General features: G+C 39.5%; 1 protein-coding gene and 1 long non-coding RNA gene across 7 annotated transcripts in view; both read left to right on the top strand.

Annotated features, from left to right (window-relative positions):
- LOC118400923 (PHD finger protein 21A-like) overlaps nucleotides 1-11,642 on the top strand; it is a 116,705-nt gene extending 105,063 nt beyond the window's left edge. For all 6 annotated transcript variants that reach the window (XM_052474640.1, XM_052474641.1, XM_035797945.2 and 3 more), the window contains 3 exons: nucleotides 67-142; nucleotides 262-365; nucleotides 1,557-11,642. In XM_052474640.1, coding sequence (XP_052330600.1) covers nucleotides 67-142; nucleotides 262-365; nucleotides 1,557-2,312 — 936 coding nt within the window. In that variant the 3' untranslated portion in view covers nucleotides 2,313-11,642. The remainder of the gene's footprint in view (nucleotides 1-66; nucleotides 143-261; nucleotides 366-1,556) is intronic.
- Nucleotides 11,643-12,012: 370 nt separating this feature from the next.
- On the top strand, nucleotides 12,013-19,170 carry LOC118400922 (uncharacterized). Its single transcript, XR_004829138.2, has 4 exons — nucleotides 12,013-12,521; nucleotides 13,283-13,403; nucleotides 18,846-18,938; nucleotides 19,032-19,170. It is a non-coding gene; the product is annotated as an uncharacterized LOC118400922 (long non-coding RNA).
- The last annotated feature ends 262 nt before the right edge of the window (nucleotides 19,171-19,432 follow it).

The raw sequence follows: 19,432 nt of genomic DNA on the forward strand, positions 1-19,432 counted from the left end.
TTCCACGTCTAGGTAATGTCATGACTTTGCAATCACAATACAACAAAGCTGTGCTCTTCTCTCCAGATTTTGAAAAAAGAAGATTCAATTCAATGGCCAGGAACATTAGCTATTGTTCATTCCTATATCGCCTATAAAGAAGGTAGGAATAGCACACTAAAGACCTTGTGCCTTGACAAACATCAAATGTGTGGCTCCGTTTCAGTCAGATTTTTTTTTAAGTCTCACCGTTGTCTGTGTGTTGTTTCTGTTTCCTAAAAGCTAAGGAAGAGGAGAAACAAAAACTAATGAAGTGGAGTGCTGAACTGAAACTGGAGCGAGAACAGTTGGAACAAGGGGTCAAACAACTCAGTAACTCCATAACGGTAAGCTCCATAGTAACCGCAAAACACCTTCATAAGCGAGTTGTTTTCAGATGGATGTACTGAAATAGATGGAAGTATTTGAGATCTTGAATAATAATAAATGTGGCTTAGGTAATTTACGCAACTACCCCTATTGCTTACCAGGCGTTGATGCTCTCTTAGCTTATGTCATGTTATATCCAGGCTTTTATCACAACCGGCTGTGATTGGGAGTCCCATAGGGCGGCACACAATTGGCCCAGCGTCGTCTGGGTTTGGCCGGTGTAGACCGTCATTGTAAATAAGAATTTGTTCTTAACTGACATGCCTAGTTAAATAAAGGCTAAATACATTTTTAAAATGTCATAGAAACGCATCCAAAGATACATTTGCACACTGATAACAAAGCTAGTTACATAGCAAAATGCTTGCTAATCGGATAAAGTCTTAGTTTGCGGTTACCTTGTTATACTAATACTTTAGCTCATTGATAAAAACGATACATTTATAAAAACATCACTGGTAGTGCTATAATTAGAGAGAGTTCAAAAAATTGCCAGAGATGGAGACATCTAGCTTGCTATCTGGCCTGTTAGGAAGCAAATGTGGATCTATCAGGAACCAGCATAATAAATGTAGTTAAGCAGACTCTTTTATCCAAAGCGACTTAGTCATGCGTGCATACATTTTACGTGGGTTCACTGGGAATCAAACACATAGCTTAGACTAGTTCCTGGGAGTCTTGACCTGACTGAAACCAAATGGAGACATTTGACACCAGATGACGTGCAGTGATGTAAAATATGAAAAATAACGGTCTAAATATAGAGCCTTGTGGGACTTCACAAGCCATTATTGTATTTTGAAACTGTTCTTTTAAAAGGTAGACTCGGCGAAATAACGTTGCCATGAGCAGTACCGCAGGTATTTCGATAAGCGAGATGCAAGACTTTGCTCTCACACAGTCACAGTATCTGTGTATGTGCACAGGTTTGCTTAGCCACGGGACCAAAACAGTGGAGAAGTTGAACCTTGCGCTTCAACACTCTTAGTTGTTGCGAAAATTTACCCAATATGCTGATTACTTTCTGCATCTGTCATATCACTGAGTCTACCTTTAAGTCACTTCATTTATTGGATTAATTTAAGTGACTTAATTTATTATGTCCATTATTCTGAAATGCCCAACCCTGTTTCCTCCCCTCTAAATAGGAATGCATGGAGACCAAAAACACCATCATGTCTCGACAGAACGAAATGCAAGTTTCGTTGGAGAAGGTCAAACACTTAGTCCGCCTCATTCAGGCTTTCCATTTCAGTCAAACCGTGGAGACCGAGGGTACAGGTGCCTTCACAAAAGACATCACAGAAGACATCAGGGCCAAGGATGCAATTGTCCCAACTGAAAATGCAGTAGACACCATTAACACCCATGCTGTAGCAGAAGTCCATATCCAGTCTGTGGATGGGGTAAAGGCCGAGGTCACAGCACTGAACAGCACCAATGTTGAAGCCGGGACGAGGGTTGTTGTAGCTCATGTTGCCACAGACAAGGTAGCAGGAGTCAGTGCTGAGGCTGCTGTTGACATCTGCGTTGAGCCTGCTGCCGAGGTCTACACTGAGACTGCAGTGGGCAGCAGTGTTGAACCTGTGGCTGAGTTTAATAACGCTGAGGAAGTGACGGAAGCCACTGCAGTAGTCGGTGCAGTGAACTTTACAGTGGCCACAAACAATGCTACCACTGACCTTGTGTGTACTGACATGAGCATGGATGAGAGCTGTACTAACAACCCTCACACCATAACTGAGAATAAGGTCACCACCACGAGCAGCACAGAGGAGGTGATAGAAGAGGAACAGGAAGAGAACAAAAACATTGACAACAGCAGCACCAACAACAGCAAAACCTCAGAACCTTCCCAGCAATCTTTGCAAGCTCTTCTCGACAGTTTGGACAATAAAGACTAACACTCCATCTCTTGGATTGAAAACCCCCAACATAAAAAAAGAAGTCTTTAGCTTTCACTTTTGAAAGATAACTGAAATTGCCAATCTATATACATACTTGATTCCAATGTATATTCAGACTGTGTAAATAGTAGATCTACAGCCCAAGTCTGAGATTGCTATTGGATGCTGTAGGTTATTATACCACAAACATGGGTGAAAGGGTGGCTTGTGTACCAGTGTCATGCCAATTTAAGGATAGAAAAGAACAGTAGTAATGGTAAAAGTAAGATAATTCACACCAGTGTGTGCCTGCAACAGTTCCCCTCAGAACTCTCATAGGGGTTTGTATCTTAGATTATCTTCTGTTCCTGGGGATGCAGGTTAGAGATGTCTAAAGACTGCGTGCTGAACAGAGACCATGTTTCTACGGCATTAACTGAGAACAAAATAAAACCAAAAGATAAGCGAAACAGCTGAGGGACAGGGCTTTGAAAAAGTGTCAGTATTTGTTAACAGTGGGGAAACATTGAGGTGTTTGATCGTCATTGAAAATCAAATAGGAGAGCCTTCAGTTATCCCAATACCTTCCTCCCCTTTCCCCATTCTCACTCTTACATGACCGATAACTATGGACCCATTTACACAAAACCTCAGGCAAAAAAAGAAGAAAGTAAAGCAGCATCCACGTGCTTTGGAAGTATGAGGCAAACTGCTTATAGAGCTGGCTGGTTAGGGCCTTGCTGAGGAAGACCCAGGTAACAAAGACGGTCATCTCAAGATAGAGTGGAGTCAGATCACGGTATCATGGTATCTTAATGTTTTAAAATGGTGTAGATCCAGTGCAGTAATTGAGTTAAATTTGTGAGTCAGTGTCAACTGTGAGCACTAAATGTGAAATTGCAATATTATTGCATTGTCAAAAACAAACACGCAAAAATATATCTGCAGTGTGTTTCTTTTATAGGATAAGATATTCATTCAGGTCTTCCTAGTCTTCAAAAGTAAGTGCATTTCTGTTGCATAAAACAGTTGTTTGTTAATAAATGTTTTTAACTGGCATAGTTTATGCATTTAATGATCTTTTAATAGAGGTGACCTTTGCATATTATGAAATGTACGTTTTTGTTTAATTCTGAACTGCCAAAATGCTGTTGTATCCAACTATAGCAGGGACATGTCCACTAACTGTATGGAAAGATAAAGAACGAAATGTATTATTCAATACCATCTGGGGAATTGGCAACCCCTGGTAAATAAGTGCTTATTCAACAATCTCATCAAAATATCTTTATTTTCTGGAAACTGGAGGGTTTGTTGTTTCAGTCCATTTTGGTGATTAAAGCACAAGCTTGCTGTATAACAAATAAGTGCTGAAAAGCTTTTTCGTATGGAACAAAACAGATTATGCATTTTGTTTGTTGTCATGTAATTTAGTCCCAACAAAATATTTTTGTATGACCCAACTGATCTTTGAGAGTGAGTCTTAGGCCTTGTCCAGGAGAAATGTTCCCTCTCTTCTACCGCTGGAACATGCTTGGATAAGAGATTTGACCAACAACCCTATCCCCAAAAACTCAATAGATTTGAGCTTCCTCTGTTTTTTTTTGTAATGCTCCATCAACATAAAGTCAGCAAAAAAAGAAACGTCCTCTCACTGTCAACTGCGTTTATTTTCAGCAAACTTAACATGTGTAAATATTTGTTTGAACATAACAAGATTCAACAACTGAGACATAAACTGCACAAGTTCCACCTACATAATGTGTCCCTGAACAAAGGGGGGGTCAAAATCAAAAGTAACAGTCAGTACCAGCTGCATTCAGTACTACAGTGCATCTCCTCCTCATGGACTGCACCAGATTTGCCAGTTCTTGCTGTGAGATGTTACCCCACTCTTCCACCATGGCAACTGCAAGTTCCCAGACAATTCTGGAGGGAATGGCCCTAGCCCTCACCCTCCATTCCAACAGGTCCCAGACGTGCTCAATGGGATTGAGATCCGGGCTCTTTGCTGGCCATGGCAGAACACTGACATTCCTGTCTTGCAGGAAATCACGCACAGAACGAGCAGTATGGCTGGTGGCATTGTCATGCTGGAGGGTCATGTCAGGATGAGCCTGCAGGAAGGGTACCACATAAAGGAGGAGGTTGTCTTCCCTGTAATGCGTTGAGATTGCCTGCAATGACAACAAGCTCAGTCTGATGATGCTGTGACACACCGCCCCAGATCATGACGGACCCTCCAACTCCAAATGTAGGCGTCTCACAGTACGGACATTGCAATTTATTGCCCTGGCCACATCTGCAGTCCTCATGCCTCTTTGCAGCATGCCTAAGGCACGTTCACGCAGATGAGCAGGGACCCTGGGCATCTTTCTTTTGGTGAAGTTATTTGGATTTTTACTAATTGTCTTTGAAAGACAGGGTCCTGAAAAGGGGATGTTTGTTTTTTTGCTGAGTTTATTTGTCTGTTTTATAATTTGTTGGGCCAATACCCAGGTTTTTTCCATTTTTTGACCAAGTCGATCATGAATTTCACCAGACTGTTCATAAACATTTGTGGTTGGGACCATTCAGAAGATCTATGAAGAATATTTTTTGAGCGAGCCTCAGGTCTTCTCAATTTAAATTAAAAATAAAATAAAAATGTTTATGCTATACTGTTGCATTATATAAAGTGCAAAGAGGGCAACATGGAGTTAGGTCTTAAATGATTTACACCCTTGATAAAGATTAGCAAAAATGACTGTAAAATAAATAATTAAAATACTTAGCTATATTGTACACAACAAAATGGGGAAATTATATTATTTTATACAATTGCTAATACAATTGCTCAGAAAGATTTTGTTTTAGCAAGTAATCTTTTTTTCTCAAAGGTGGGGGGTCAAAATTATTGACACCCCTATTGTCAATAGCATTTTAATACCTCACCTTGTGAGGATAATGGCACTGAGCCTTTTTATAAAATGTTTCATGAGTTGGAGAACACACTTGGAGGGATCTAAAACCATTCGTCCATTCAGAGTCCTTCCAAATCCTCCTGGCAGAGGAAACCAGGTTTTGGCTCAAATGTCCTGATGCTGGGTAAAGTTCATGATGCCGTTGACCTTAACAAGCGCCCCAGGACCTGTGGAAGCAAAATAGCTACATAACATAAAATATTCCCTACCATATTTTATAATAGTCTTTTCTGCTCATGCATTCTAATTTCAACACCAAACCCACCACTGTGTGCGGCCAAAGAGCTATATTTTCATGTCTTTACCCAGTACCAGGACATTTTAGCCAAAACCTGGTTGCCTCTGCCAGGAGGTTGAAACTTGGCCGCAAGTGGATCTTTCAGCAAGACAATAACCCCAAGCACACTCCTGAATTTATTGACCACAAAAATCAACATTTTGAAATGGCCATCTCAGTTTCCGGACTTGAATCCCATTGAAAACCTGTATATGAATTGACGAGAGCAGATCACTCACTACCTTTGAGGGGAAAAAATATTACTTGTTAAACAAAATCTCTGTCACTGAGCAATTTGTATTCGTATGAAATCATGTAATTTCCTTAATTTTTTGAGCATACAATGTAGCTCAGTATTTGAATTATTTATTTTATACAGTGATTTTTGCTCATCTTTATCAAGGGTGTCAATAATTTCAGACCCCACTGTTCATCATGTTTACTTCAATCCATGACCAATTGACATATCTTTGGAGAATGTTTGCTGTTTAAATAACAGGGACTTGAAATAATTTAACAAATATATGACATTCAAGGGACGACGTCTTCTTAACATTGCAATTTTTTTAAATAGTTAGCTATATAATAAATAGCATCTATATTTTCTCCTCTAAGTTGTTATAGAGATTCATTTTTTCTATTTCTTTTAACCCATCTTAATGTACAAGGAAAATGGATAGTTTGACAAAGATATGCAATCAACTGCAATGGCTATACTGTCTTGTACTTCCTCATAGATTGAATGAAAGGGGTTCTTTGCCTTGTGAGTCTTACACGGTACTCGTAAGGACATATCTACATCAAGACTGTACAAAATTGATTTCCTGGGTGTCCCATGTTTTTCACACTGTGTCCCTTGAATACAACAAAATATTCAGACATTGTCTGTAAAGCCTGAACGTATGTTACAGAGCAACTTGATCTTTCCCCTTTTTAGGTACCTCAGGTGCCTTTCTTCCAACAGCATATTTTGTCTCTTGACTTGCACTGTGACTTGTATTATTACCTTACTACACAAACACACTGGTCTATTTCTTGTCCTATGTTATTCCCATGTGATTTTATATCCACCCACAAAACTCAAGAATCTTCAGCAAATATATGTATCTGAAATATAGAGCACAATTGAATCAGCATATGGAAAATAACTTTGGGCTTTAAGTTAAGTACGTGGAGTTGACTTTGTTTCAGGCTATTGGATATGTTTGTTTTTTCTACAAGTAGTCTGTATAGCAGCTGCCTTAAATGTATTTTTGTAATGTATTTTTTGTCCTTAAAAGGTCAATTCAATTTATTTGGAATGATCTGTATTGGGGAACACCTGTAAAATGAATGGGCAAATCTCTGTGGTTTCTGCATAGATGTACACCACTCAGTAGTTTGTTCAAATGTCACAGGAACTGGTAGGATATTTGTGAAGGATTATTCAAAAACTCTTAAACAGGTGTGACTTTTAGAATGTTTTTTTTTTGTGATGCACTTTTGGTTGAATTCCCAGACTAAAATATGTGATGTGTGTATATAATATGAAATAGAAATCTGGATAATATCCTTTTACCCTGAATTTACCTCTCTATTGTTGAGATTCTACATAGGCATGTTGTGGTAGTCTAGTCTCCTCAGCATTAAAACTCAGTCAGGACAGCGCCAGTGATCATTATTTGTCCCCTACTTGTGCACCTTTTTTATTTTCTCACCCATTCTTTTGTCTCTGTCTTGCCGTAAGCTTGATAATATCAGGTCATATGAATTGAGCCTTGGCCTGTGTGCGTTTGAACAAATGAAACAGCACCCTGATTGGATAGACTTCTTGAAGGTCTAGTGCAGTCAAAAATGTGATTTTCCTGTGTTTTATAAATATTTCCAGTATGATGTTGGAATAATACTATGAAAATGATAGTGACATTTTAGTGTAAGAGCTGTTTGAAAAGACAGCCTGAAATTTCATCCTGCCTGGTGACATCACTAGGCGGTAAAGTTAATAGACAATAAGGAAGTTTCAAACCTCTGCCAATAATAGCTAGTTTTCCCTGTCCGACTCAGACCACTCCCAGACAGTCCTACCAAAAGTCTTGCATGAGAAATTGCTCTTTGCTAAGAAATTATTTTATTTATTGCTGAGCATTTTAATTGAAAACAATCACAGTAAGGTACTTAATTGTTACCTTGAAATGATTTGATATTGAGACAACTGCTGCATTGGACTTTTTTTATTAAGGGCAAATCAGCAGTTGAAACAATAACAAAGCGTTTTCCAGCCACTGTTTTGGTAAAAATCCGAGGGATGGAGCTGGAAAAAGTAACCACTCTAAAATGAATAGACAGAGCTATGGATGCCAGGACTGACCATCCATGATATCAAAATTGTAGTTTTAATGTTTTGAGGCTTTACAGTGTTTATTTTACTTTGTTTACAAACATTGGAGTAAAACAAGTTTATTTTGGGTTCTGATGGGGAACGACAGTTGAACTAAGCTCAGTAGGCATTTACTTTCTAAGTTATATTCTTCAAGAATCAACGGGTACATATCATTAATTTATAAGTTAAAAAATGGATGTAGCAACTTCTGATTGCCCATTTAAACCCCCTTAGCAGCAGCTTTCCAATCATTCCAACAGAAATTATGCCATCTTATGCAAGTTTTTTTTATACAAATGTTTGTCAAACTTTTTTAATACACATTACCTTTGGTTTTTATGTGAAATTAGTCACTTTTCTTTTTCCATTCTGGCAACATGATTCCATAACTATAGTATACAGTGAATGGATGTCTCAGTATAACAAAATTGAAGCTTTTCTTACAAATAAACACCATTTTGTATGGCATCTCTGGCAAAAATGTTATTGCTTAAATATAAGGCCCAGGGGGGTGTGCTATATGGCCAATATACCACGTCTAAGGACCATTCTTATTCATGACACAACGCAGAGTGCCTGGATATACAGCCCTTAGCCGTGGTATATTGGCCATATACCATAAACCCCTGAGGTAACTTATTGCTATAACAGTTGAAGTCGGAAGTTTACATACACTTAGGTTGGAGTCATTAAAACTTGTTTTTCAACCACTCCACAAATTTCTTGTTCACAAAATATAGTTTTGGCAAGTCGGTTAGGACATCTACTTTGTGCGTGACACAAGTCATTTTTCCAACAATTGTTTACAGACAGATTATTTCACGTATCATTCACTGTATCACAATTCCATTGGGTCAGAAGTTTACATACACTAAGTTGACTGTGGCTTTAAACAGCTTGGAAAATTCTAGAAAATTATGTCATGGCTTTAGAAGCTTCTGATGGATGTATTTCATGGCCTACCTTTCAACTCAGTGCCTCTCTGCTTGACATTATGGGAAAATCAAAAGAAATCAGTCAAGACCTCAGAAAAAAATTGTACACCTCCACAAGTCTGGTTCATCCTTGGGAGAATTTCCAAACGCCTGGAGGTACCATGTTCATCTGTACAAACAATAGAATGCAAGTATAAACACCATGGGACCATGCAGCCATCACACCGCTCTGGAAGGAGATGTGTTCTGTCTCCTAGAGTTGAATGTACTTTGGTGTATGAAAAGTGCAAATAAATCCCAGAACAACAGCAAAGGACCTTGTGAACATGCTGGGGGAAACGGGTACAAAAGTATCTATATCCACAGTAAAACGAGTCCTGTATTGACATAACCTGAAAGGCCGCTCAGCAAGGAAGAAGCCACTGCTCCAAAACCGCCATGAAAAAGCCAGACTACAGTTTGCAACTGCACATGGGGACAAAGATTGTACTTTTTGGAGAAATGTCCTCTGGTCTGATGAAACAAAAATGAAACTGTTTGGCCATAATGACCATCATTATGTTTGGAGGGAAAAGGGGGTGGCTTAGAAGCCGAAGAACACCATTCCAACCGTGAAGCACTGGGGTGGCAGCACCATGTTGTGGGGGTGCTTTTGTTGCAGGAGGGACTGGTGGACTTCACAAAATAGATGGAATCATGAGGGAGGGAAATTATGTGGATATATTGAAGCAACATCTTAAGACATTAGTCAGGAAGTTAAAGCTTGGTCACAAATGGGTCTTCCAAATGGACAATGACCCCAAGCATACTTCCAAAGTTGTGGTAAAATGGCTTAAGGACAACAAAGTCAAGGTAGTGGAGTGGCCATCACAAAGCCCTGACCTTAATCCATAGAAGTTATGTGGGCAGAACTGAAAAAGTGTGTGTGAGCAAGGTGGCCTACAAACCTGACTGTTACACCAGCTCTGTCAGGAGGAATGAGGCAAAATTCACCCAAGTTATTGTGGGAAGCTTGTGGAAGGCTACCCAAAACATTTGACCCAAGCTAAACAATTTAAAGGCAATGCTACCAAAAACTAATTGAGTGTAATGTACAGTTCTGACCCACTGGGAATGTGATAAAAGTTTAAATAAATCATTAATCAGAGATTCTACAGATTGGTGTCTTTTTAAATGGCCCAATGTATACATAAAGGAGATAAGTCTCATCAGTTCTCAGACCAGCTAAGATTAGTCACTCCACTTAATTCTCATCCCATAAAATAATTCGCAACTTTCAATTGGATCAAATGAAGAAAGTGTAGAACACTCTTGTAATCCTATTTTTTTGTCACTGTGAGAACCTTGCAGAAAGAAGGGAGCATTCTAGAATGATAGCCTCTCTTTACTGATCAGTGTGCACCTTGTCAGGTTGTGTGTTTTGTTAGCTTCTACTGTAAGGATATTGAGATCTTGGATTTGCAATTATGGTTGAATATCCTCTGTGAGGCGTCTCACAATGGAGTCTGATGAATGACAGGAATTGTGAAACTGAGTTGAAATGTATTTGGCTAAGGTGTATGTAAACTTCCTACTTCAACTGTATAAACTGGTAACCAACGTAATTAGAACAGTAAAAAATACATGTTTTGTCATACCTGTGGTATACAGTCTGATATACTATGGCTTTCAGACAATCAGCATTCAGGGCTCAAACCACCCAGTTCATAATTGGAATTATCTAATGGCAGAGGATTTTAATGCCGTGAACTATGAAGTCTCTGTGCAATTGGACCATTCTTTTGATTCAATTTCTGCCTTCACTAATGCACCATGCCTAATGTTATTGTTACTTTGGGACAGTGAGTGCAAAATTCAGTACACTGTCCTGTAAAAAAATCTATAAATATAAATAATAATTTACACATTAATTTAAAGTACTAAGCTCTAAAACCAATATACCAAAAGCAAATGTGCATTTATATTTGGAAGCCCTTATATGCATTTAATAAATATCACTCCTCAAAAACGGTTAATTTCTGCTTCAGTACAATGTATAAGTTCACAGGTGTGAAAGAAAAAGCATTTGGCAGCTGAGACTCACTCAGATGTATGTTATTGGGCTTGTGGGTTTTACAGTGGAAGTAGTATATTTTATGCATAACAATGGTATTTCCAGTTCATTCTAGAGTAGCTCACTTATACATTCTCACCAGTGCATTATATATTCTGTCAATGGCTTTTTAATATAGTCTAGATTTTTTTGTTCGTATGGTATACCAAATCATGATTGTGGCCTTCTAGTATTGTTGATGCATTTCATCATCCATAATACTTATAATTCATATGTTTTGACTTCCCTATTGTTGTAACACCTTGAGAGTCTTACCTCATCCACTGTAAATTAAATTGGAGGAGTTTCTTCTTTAAGAATGCGAAAAAGTATAATAATAAAAAAACTACATTTGGTGAAAGATGATGCATTGTAGCGATACAAATAAAAGGTTCACCTGGTGTGCTGAATTGTGTAAATTGTTAATTACACAAAACGAAATATTTGTAAAATGTTTGTATTTTTCATAATTTTAAAAGGAGTTTTTATTTTTTTGACATCTCTTCTGTTACAGATCTCTCATTTGTTTGTTCACCTGACATTGTGATTGATCTGGTGTGTTTCTTATCTCTCTCCTGTATTGAGCCTCTTCTGTGATTAGTTATTTGTATGCATTGTTTAGAAAATACTATAGGGAATATGGGAAGAAGTTGATATTAGGAAAATTTGATCAATTTGTATTTATTTATTTTATCATTTTGTTAATAAATTGTCAAAAGCAACCTGCCTTGTCATTGAAGTGTGTTTGGTGGGAGGGGGAGTAGTCAAAATAATATTTTCTTTAGAATTTCATTTAAATTTTGTTCTATCATTTAACTATTTACTTTTTACTAAATAGTTTAAATATAACTTTAATTTACTTTCACGCTTATATTATACCATTGTCCATGATAACTGATGAGGTCTTTTGATTGTGTACCATTTTCAAATTATTTCAGCCATAAATTGATTTCAGAAATATTTTTGGAGGACATACTTGAGGACAGTTTCTCAATGTACCCTGCCTAAATGTAAAAACTTTTTTTACTTTTTGCGTGTAAAAATTCCATAGGTTCGTTTCTGAGCATTCTGTCTCAAGGTTGTTTCTCTCACGCCCACACAGCACGTCTAGTAATGCGCGTTGGACGAAAGGTGACAATTTAACTCACATTTTTGTACTGCGTCTTTTATCTCTGAACTAAAGTAGCTTTCTTCCGTTTTTCATGTCATTTCCTGGAATAAAAATATGGTCAAAGCCGAGAGATTCGGCTGGCTCATTATAATTACTTCTAATAGGAACAACTTTGCATTTCCGTGGACGAGTGAAATCAAAGAGTGGCGGTGCGTCAACAACATGGATCACGGAGTCTTGGGTCGGTAGATAAAGTACTCAACGCAGACCCTCTGGAGCCCTGCAGATTCTATAGGTGGGGAGTCGTATTACTAGCCAATGAAAATGGCCCCCGAAAGCGTTAGGCAAATTGCCAATTGCCTGCAAACGAGAATCTAGGAAATATCTGGAAATAGCGCAGTGCACGACATATCTGGAATCTATCACATAGTATGACTATGCTGCTGTGCTTTTCCTTGTTGTGTAGGAACAGCAAACTTCGCCGAAAAATGTAAGTTTGTTTTTTGAGTATCATTATTTGTAGACCCGTCTTTACTGACAATACACGAGCGTCCTCCGAAAGCGGCAGCCTTGACGACCAAATTAGCACTGCCGCAATATTTTGGAATTATGGATTTGTGGCCATAGCACTTATAATATTTGTGTTGTGGAGAAATGACCAGGCAGGAGACGAGAGTAGAGTTAGTTATCGTTTAGTCAAAAGCCCTCGTGCTCTACAGTTCGCGGCACCCTAGTGCGCATGTGCATTTCCTGTTGGTTGTAGTAACGTAACACTGTCGTAATACATTACTGCTTAGTAACAGCATAGTAACTAATATAAACAGATATAGATCCCAGATACTACAGCCCTCAACAACAATTGATTGGACAGGGGTTTCTCGCGGTCACTTCGAACGTCTGCTGTCCAGAGATTGCCTTCTTTGTTACAATGTTACATCTCAGAATGCAAACCCTGCATGAGACATATGCTTGGTCTGTAACGGTTTTTGCCTTTTGTGAGTGCAGTGCAGCTTGCCTTATGTAAATATCTTTGAATTTTTTTTTTTTTTTTACAGAATTAGCAGAGACGGGATGCTAATTAGAGTTACCCCCTTTATAGTGAGTGCATTTCGAGTTCTGCTTTTGTGAAAATATTTTCATTTAGAGGATTTCAGATTATTTTCAAAGGTGCCCTTTGTATCTGTGCAACTGGTCATAATAACCAGACTACTTTGTGTTGTAGATCACCTTGTTCTTCTGTGTCATTTGCAGATTAATGATGTGGGACTGAACTTGCAAACAGTAGGCCCACTCCCCTCCTGTCCACAGTGGCAGCATCATCTGCCTATCAATCCAAGCCTTCCTCAGAAGCCGGGCCCAACAGCAGCCCCAGGTAGACTGATGCTGTGCGATTCCAGTGTTGTGGACACTACATTTGCATGCAAAATCACAACTTTAATATCTCACAAAATGGACAAACAAAATATAAATGAAACTTTGGATGTATGTGTTCCCCTTGGAATTACAAGAAAGTGGACTTCTACATGGGATAGCTATTTGGAAGGACTTGGAAGGAAGGGCTTGGCTGAACACCAAAATGATCATTTTGAAAACATGGTAATGTCCATGATTACTTTAGAGAGAAAAAATAACCTTTATAGTTGCTACAACCTCCGTTGTGGATGTTACAGAGTCTGAAATAGACATTCAAATCATGATAAAAATCTATCAAAACACATTTGTTATCATTTGTAATGTTTTTACAAGGTCAGCAGAAGGCATAATACTTCAGGATTGCATAATTACAGGTCACATGAATAGTATACAAGGCCAGTCACCACACCCTTACATTTAAAAAATTCCCTTCACTTTAATATTCACTACCGTTCAAAAGTTTGGGGTCACTTAGAAATTTCCTTGTTTTTGAAAGAAAATACTTTTTTTCCATTAAAATAACATCAAATTGGTCAGAAATACAGTGTACACATTGTTAATGTTGTAAATGACTATTGTAGCTGGAAACGGCAGATTTTTTTATGGAATATCTACATAGGTGTACAGAGGCCCATTATCAGCAACCATCACTCCTGTGTTCCAATGGCACGTTGTGTTATCTAATCCAAGTTTATAATTGTAAAAGTGTAAATGATCATTAAAAAAAACATTTTTGCAATTATGTTAGCACAGCTTAAAACTGTTGTCCTGATTTAAAGAAACTGGCCTTTAGACTAGTTGAGTATCTGAAGCATCAGCATTTGTGGGTTCGATTACAGGCTCAAAATGGCCAAAAAACAAAGACTTTTCTTCTGAAACTCGTTAGTCTATTCTTGTTCTGAGAAATGAAGGCTATTCCATGCGAGATATTGCCAAGAAGCTGAAGATTTCTAATGTTGTGTACTACTCCCTTCACAGAACAGAGCAAACGGGCTGTAACCTGAATAGAAAGAGGAGTGGGAGGCCCCGGTGCACAGCTGAGCAAGAGGACAAGTACATTAGTGTCTAGTTTGAGAAACAGAAGCCTCACAAGTCCTCAACTGGCAGCTTCATTAAATAGTACCCGCAAAACACCAGTCTCAATGTGAACAGCAAAGAGGCGACTCCGGGATGCTGGCGTTCTAAGAAGCGTTGCAAAGAAAAGCCATATCTCAGACTAGCCAATGAAAAGATTAAAATGAGCAAAAGAACACAGACACTGGACAGAGGAACTCTGCCTAGAAGGCCAGCATCCCGGAGTGGGTCAAACGTTTAGGGTAGCCTTCCACAAGCTTCCCACAATAAGTTGAGTGAATTTTGGCCCATTCCTCCTGACAGAACTGGTATAAATGAGTTAGGTTTGTAGGCCTCCTCGCTTGCACACGCTTTTTCAATTCTGCCCACACATTTCTGTAGGAATGTGGTCTTGCCTTTGTGATGGCCACTCCAATACCTTGACTTTGTTGTCCTTAAGCCATTTTGGAAGTATGCTTGGGGTCATTGTCCATTTGGAAGACCCATTTGCGACCAAGCTTTTACATCCTGACTGATGTCTTGAGATGCCGCTTCAATATATCCACATAATTTTCTTCCCTCATGATGCCATCTATTTTGTGAAGTGCACCAATCCCTCCTGCAGCAAAGCAATCCTGCAACATGATGCTGCCACCCCCTTGCTTCATGGTTGGGATGGTGTTCTTCGGCTTGCAAGCATCTCCTTTTTCTCTCCAAACATAACGATGGTCATAAAGGCCAAACAGTTCTATTTTTTTTTCATCAGACCAGAGGACATTTCTCCAAAAAGTACAATCTGTGTGAATTTGCAAACCGTAGTCTGGCTTTTTTATGGCGGTTTTGGAGCAGTGGCTTCTTCCTTTCTGAGCAGCCTTTCAGGTTATGTCGATATAGGACTCATTTTACTGGGGATATAGATATTTTTGTACCCGTTTCCTCCAGCATCTTCACGAGGTCCTTCGCTGTTGTTCTGGGATTGATTTGCACTTTTCGCACCAAAGTACCTTTATCTCTAGGAGACAGAATGCGTCTTCTTCCTGAGCGGTACGACGGCTGCGTGGTGTCATGGTGTTTATTCTTGCGTTTATATTGTTTGTACAGATTAATGTGGTACCTTTTAATGGCACAGTCAACTTAGTGTATGTAAACTTCTGACCCACTGGAATTGTAATACTGTGAATTATAAGTGAAATCATTTGTCTGTAAACAATTGTTGGAAAAATTACTTGTCATGCACAAAGTAGATGTCCTAACCGACTTACCAAAACTATAGTTTGTTAGGAAGGAACAGACAGAGTATCCCGTCTACCACACAACGACGTTACTACAACGTATCCAATTGACCACCAGGGACGTTCTTCAAAGGACTCGGTTTGGCAGCACGGCCTTCCATCTACCACCAACCTACTGAAGCGCAGCTCACAGTAAATATTTATTGCATTTTCCTTTTCCAAATGGGCGGTAATTTAGAATACATAAGATATTGTAATTACGATAGCACAGCTTCGCCCTTTGTCCCTCAGTCTTCCCGCTCTTTAACTCAAACCCAGACCCTTTTCTTTTGTGTAACAAGCTGTCATATCTGTTCCGCCCGCTAGGAACGTTTTCCTTTATGACGTCATTTGTAATCAAGTTATGATTAATTATGTGTATGTGTAATTCTGTGTGATTAGTTAGGTATTTAGTAAATCAATATTTAAACGCAATTTTGCATTGCTGATTCAACTTGTTAGCCAGGGTTCGTGCAGATAACCAAGAATTTACAACTTTCAGATGAGACTGAATTAAGGTGACGATTAATATTGACTGCTATTGATGTAAAATATTACTAGGTCTTTAAGAGTTTATTCGGAAGATAACAGCTCTAAATATTATTTTGTGGTGCCCCGACTCTCTAGTTAATTACATTTACATGATTAGCTCAATCAGGTAATATTAATTACGGAGAATTGAGTTTATAGAATAGCAAGTCATATCACTTAATCTGGCATAGCCTAAAACACAACAATACTGTACTCTCTACCATCTACTGCATCTTGCCATCTTTATGTAATACATGTATCACTAGCCACTGTAAACGATGCCACTTTTATGTTTACATACCCTACATTATGTTTCCCTACTTACAAAGCATGTAGAGGTCTGTCATTTTTTATCATAGGTACACTTCAACTGTGAGAGACGGAATCTAAAACAAAAATCCAGAAAATCACATTTACATTACATTTAAGTCATTTAGCAGACGCTCTTATCCAGAGCGACTTACAAATTGGTGCATTCACCTTATGACATCCAGTGGAACAGCCACTTTACAATAGTGCATCTAAATCTTTTGGGGGGGGTGAGAAGGATTACTTATCCTATCCTAGGTATTCCTTAAAGAGGTGGGGTTTCAGGTGTATGAATTTGCATTTTATTGAATGACATAAGTATTTGATACATCAGACAAGCAGAACGTAATATTTGGTACAGAAACCTTTGTTTGCAATTACAGGGATCATACGTTTCAGGTTTGCACACACTGCAGCAGGGATTTTGGCCCACTCCTCCACACAGACCTTCTCCAGATCCTTCAGGTTTCGGGGCTGTCACTGGGCAATACGGACTTTCAGCTCCCTCCAAAGATTTTCTATTGGGTTCAGGTCTGGAGACTGGCTAGGCCACTCCAGGACCTTGAGATGCTTCTTACAGAGCCACTCCTTAGTTGCCCTGGCTGTGTGTTTCGTGTCGTTGTCATGCTGGAAGACCCAGCCACGACCCATCTTCAATGCTCTTACTGAGGGAAGGAGGTTGTTGGCCAAGATCTCGCGATACATGGCCCCATCCATCCTCCCGTCAATACCGGGCAGTCGTCCTGTCCCCTTTGCAGAAAAGCATCCCCAAAGAATGATGTTTCCACCTCCATGCTTCACGGTTGGGATGGTGTTCTTGTGGTTGTACTCATCCTTCTTCTTCCTCCAAACACGGTGAGTGGAGTTTAAACCAAAAGGCTCTATTTTTGTCTCATCAGACCACATGATCTTCTCCCATTCCTCCTCTGGATCATCCAGATGGTCACTGGCAAACTTCAGACGGGCCTGGACATGTGCTGGCTTGAGCAGGGGGACTTTGCGTGCGCAGCAGGATTTTAATCCATGACGGCGTAGTGTGTTACTAATGGTTTTCTTTGAGACTGTGGTCCCAGCTTTCTTCAGGTCATTGACCAGGTCCGGCCATGTAGTTCTGGGCTGATCCCTCACCTTCCTCATGATCATTAATGCCCCACGAGGTGAGATCTTGCATGGAGCCCCAGACCGAGGTTGATTGACTGTCATCTTGAACTTCTTCCATTTTTTTATAATTGCGCCAACAGTTGTTGCCTTCTCACCAAACTGCTTGCCTATTGTCCTGTAGCCCATCCCAGCCTTGTCATGCTGAAGTCATCTCTGTGTGTGGAGTAATGGTGGTCTAGAGTTTTCTTTCCCTCTGATTGCACATTTAACATGCTGATAGAAATTAGGTAAAACTGATTTAAGTTTCCCTGCATTAAAGTCCCCGGCTACTAGGAGCGCCGCCTCTGGATGAGCGTTTTCCTGTTTGCTTATGGCGGTAAACAGCTTATTGTCGGCACTAAAACCGCACTCATCGGTCTGTGGTGGTGAAATGAATTCCAAAGTTTATCAAGACATTTTGTCGGAGAATGTTAGACTACCTGTCCGCCAATTGAAGCTCAAAAGAAGTTGGGTGATGCAACAGAACAACGACCCAAAACACAGCTGTAAATCAACAACAGAATGGCTTCAACAGAAGAAAATACACCTTCTGGAGTGGGCCAGTCAGAGTCCCGTCCTCAACCCAATTTAAAATGCCGTGGCATGACCTTGAGAGTGGTTCACTCCAGACATCCTAAGAATATTGCTGAACTGAAACAGGAAGTGTCCTCCTGACCGCTGTGCAGGTCTGATCCGCAACTACAGAACACGGAAAAAGGGTTCACATACTTTTTCCAACCTGCACTGTGAATGTTTACACAGTGTGTTCAATAAAGACATGAAAACATATAATTGTTTTTGTGTTATTAGTTTAAGCAGACTGTGTTTGTCTATTGTGGTGACTTATAGGAAGATCAGGTCTAATTTTTTGACCAATTTATGCAGAAATCCAGGTAATTCCAAAGGGTTCACATACTTTTATTAGCCACTGTAGGTTATTATTACGGATAATTATGAACTATTTGGGCATGCGCATGTTGACTTCTATCCAGTTATGCAGTGTTGCATTGTTCTAGGCATGCTATAATGAAGATAAGCGTTACAAGCCCATGTAGTGTATCAATTGATCATGTACTGTATGTGATTTCTTACCACAGCCTAATCAAAGATGAGTGTGAGGAACCAAGCAATAAACCCAAGGTTGATCACGGGCACGGTGCCAGTGAGAGTCACCAAAAAGTAGACTTCTGGTATAAGTATCATCATCTTTCTAATAATTGTCATGCTGAACATTGATGTGTACTACCATCAAAAACTGACCAATGTCAAAAAAAAATCCACAGTCTGTGAGGAGTGCAAGGAGTATTTCTTGGAGTAATGCCCCACCCATGGTCCTTCAGTCTTTGTGCCAGACACATCAGTGGCACTTGGGGTGCCCAACCGGGCTGCCCTCACGGTGCCCTCTGGAATAGAGATCGTCCGGGAGGAGGAGGTGGATGTGTGCTGCCTCGATGCGGGCATCCCCAAGGGGGCGCTCTTTGGCCCATATCAGAGGGAGCTGGTGTCTAAAGACTATTCCGCAGGGTTTTTCTCATGGATGGTGAGTTGAGCATTATCAGGGACTTTTCAGGAATATTTATAAATACGTATTTCATTATTTGTCAACATTATACGCATTTACAATGGCTTATTAATTTCATTCGTGTTTATTTATTAATTATACACTTTTTACCAGTGGTCCTAA

Source organism: Oncorhynchus keta, chromosome 22, assembly GCF_023373465.1.
Source record: "Oncorhynchus keta strain PuntledgeMale-10-30-2019 chromosome 22, Oket_V2, whole genome shotgun sequence".
Taxonomy (NCBI): domain Eukaryota; kingdom Metazoa; phylum Chordata; class Actinopteri; order Salmoniformes; family Salmonidae; genus Oncorhynchus; species Oncorhynchus keta.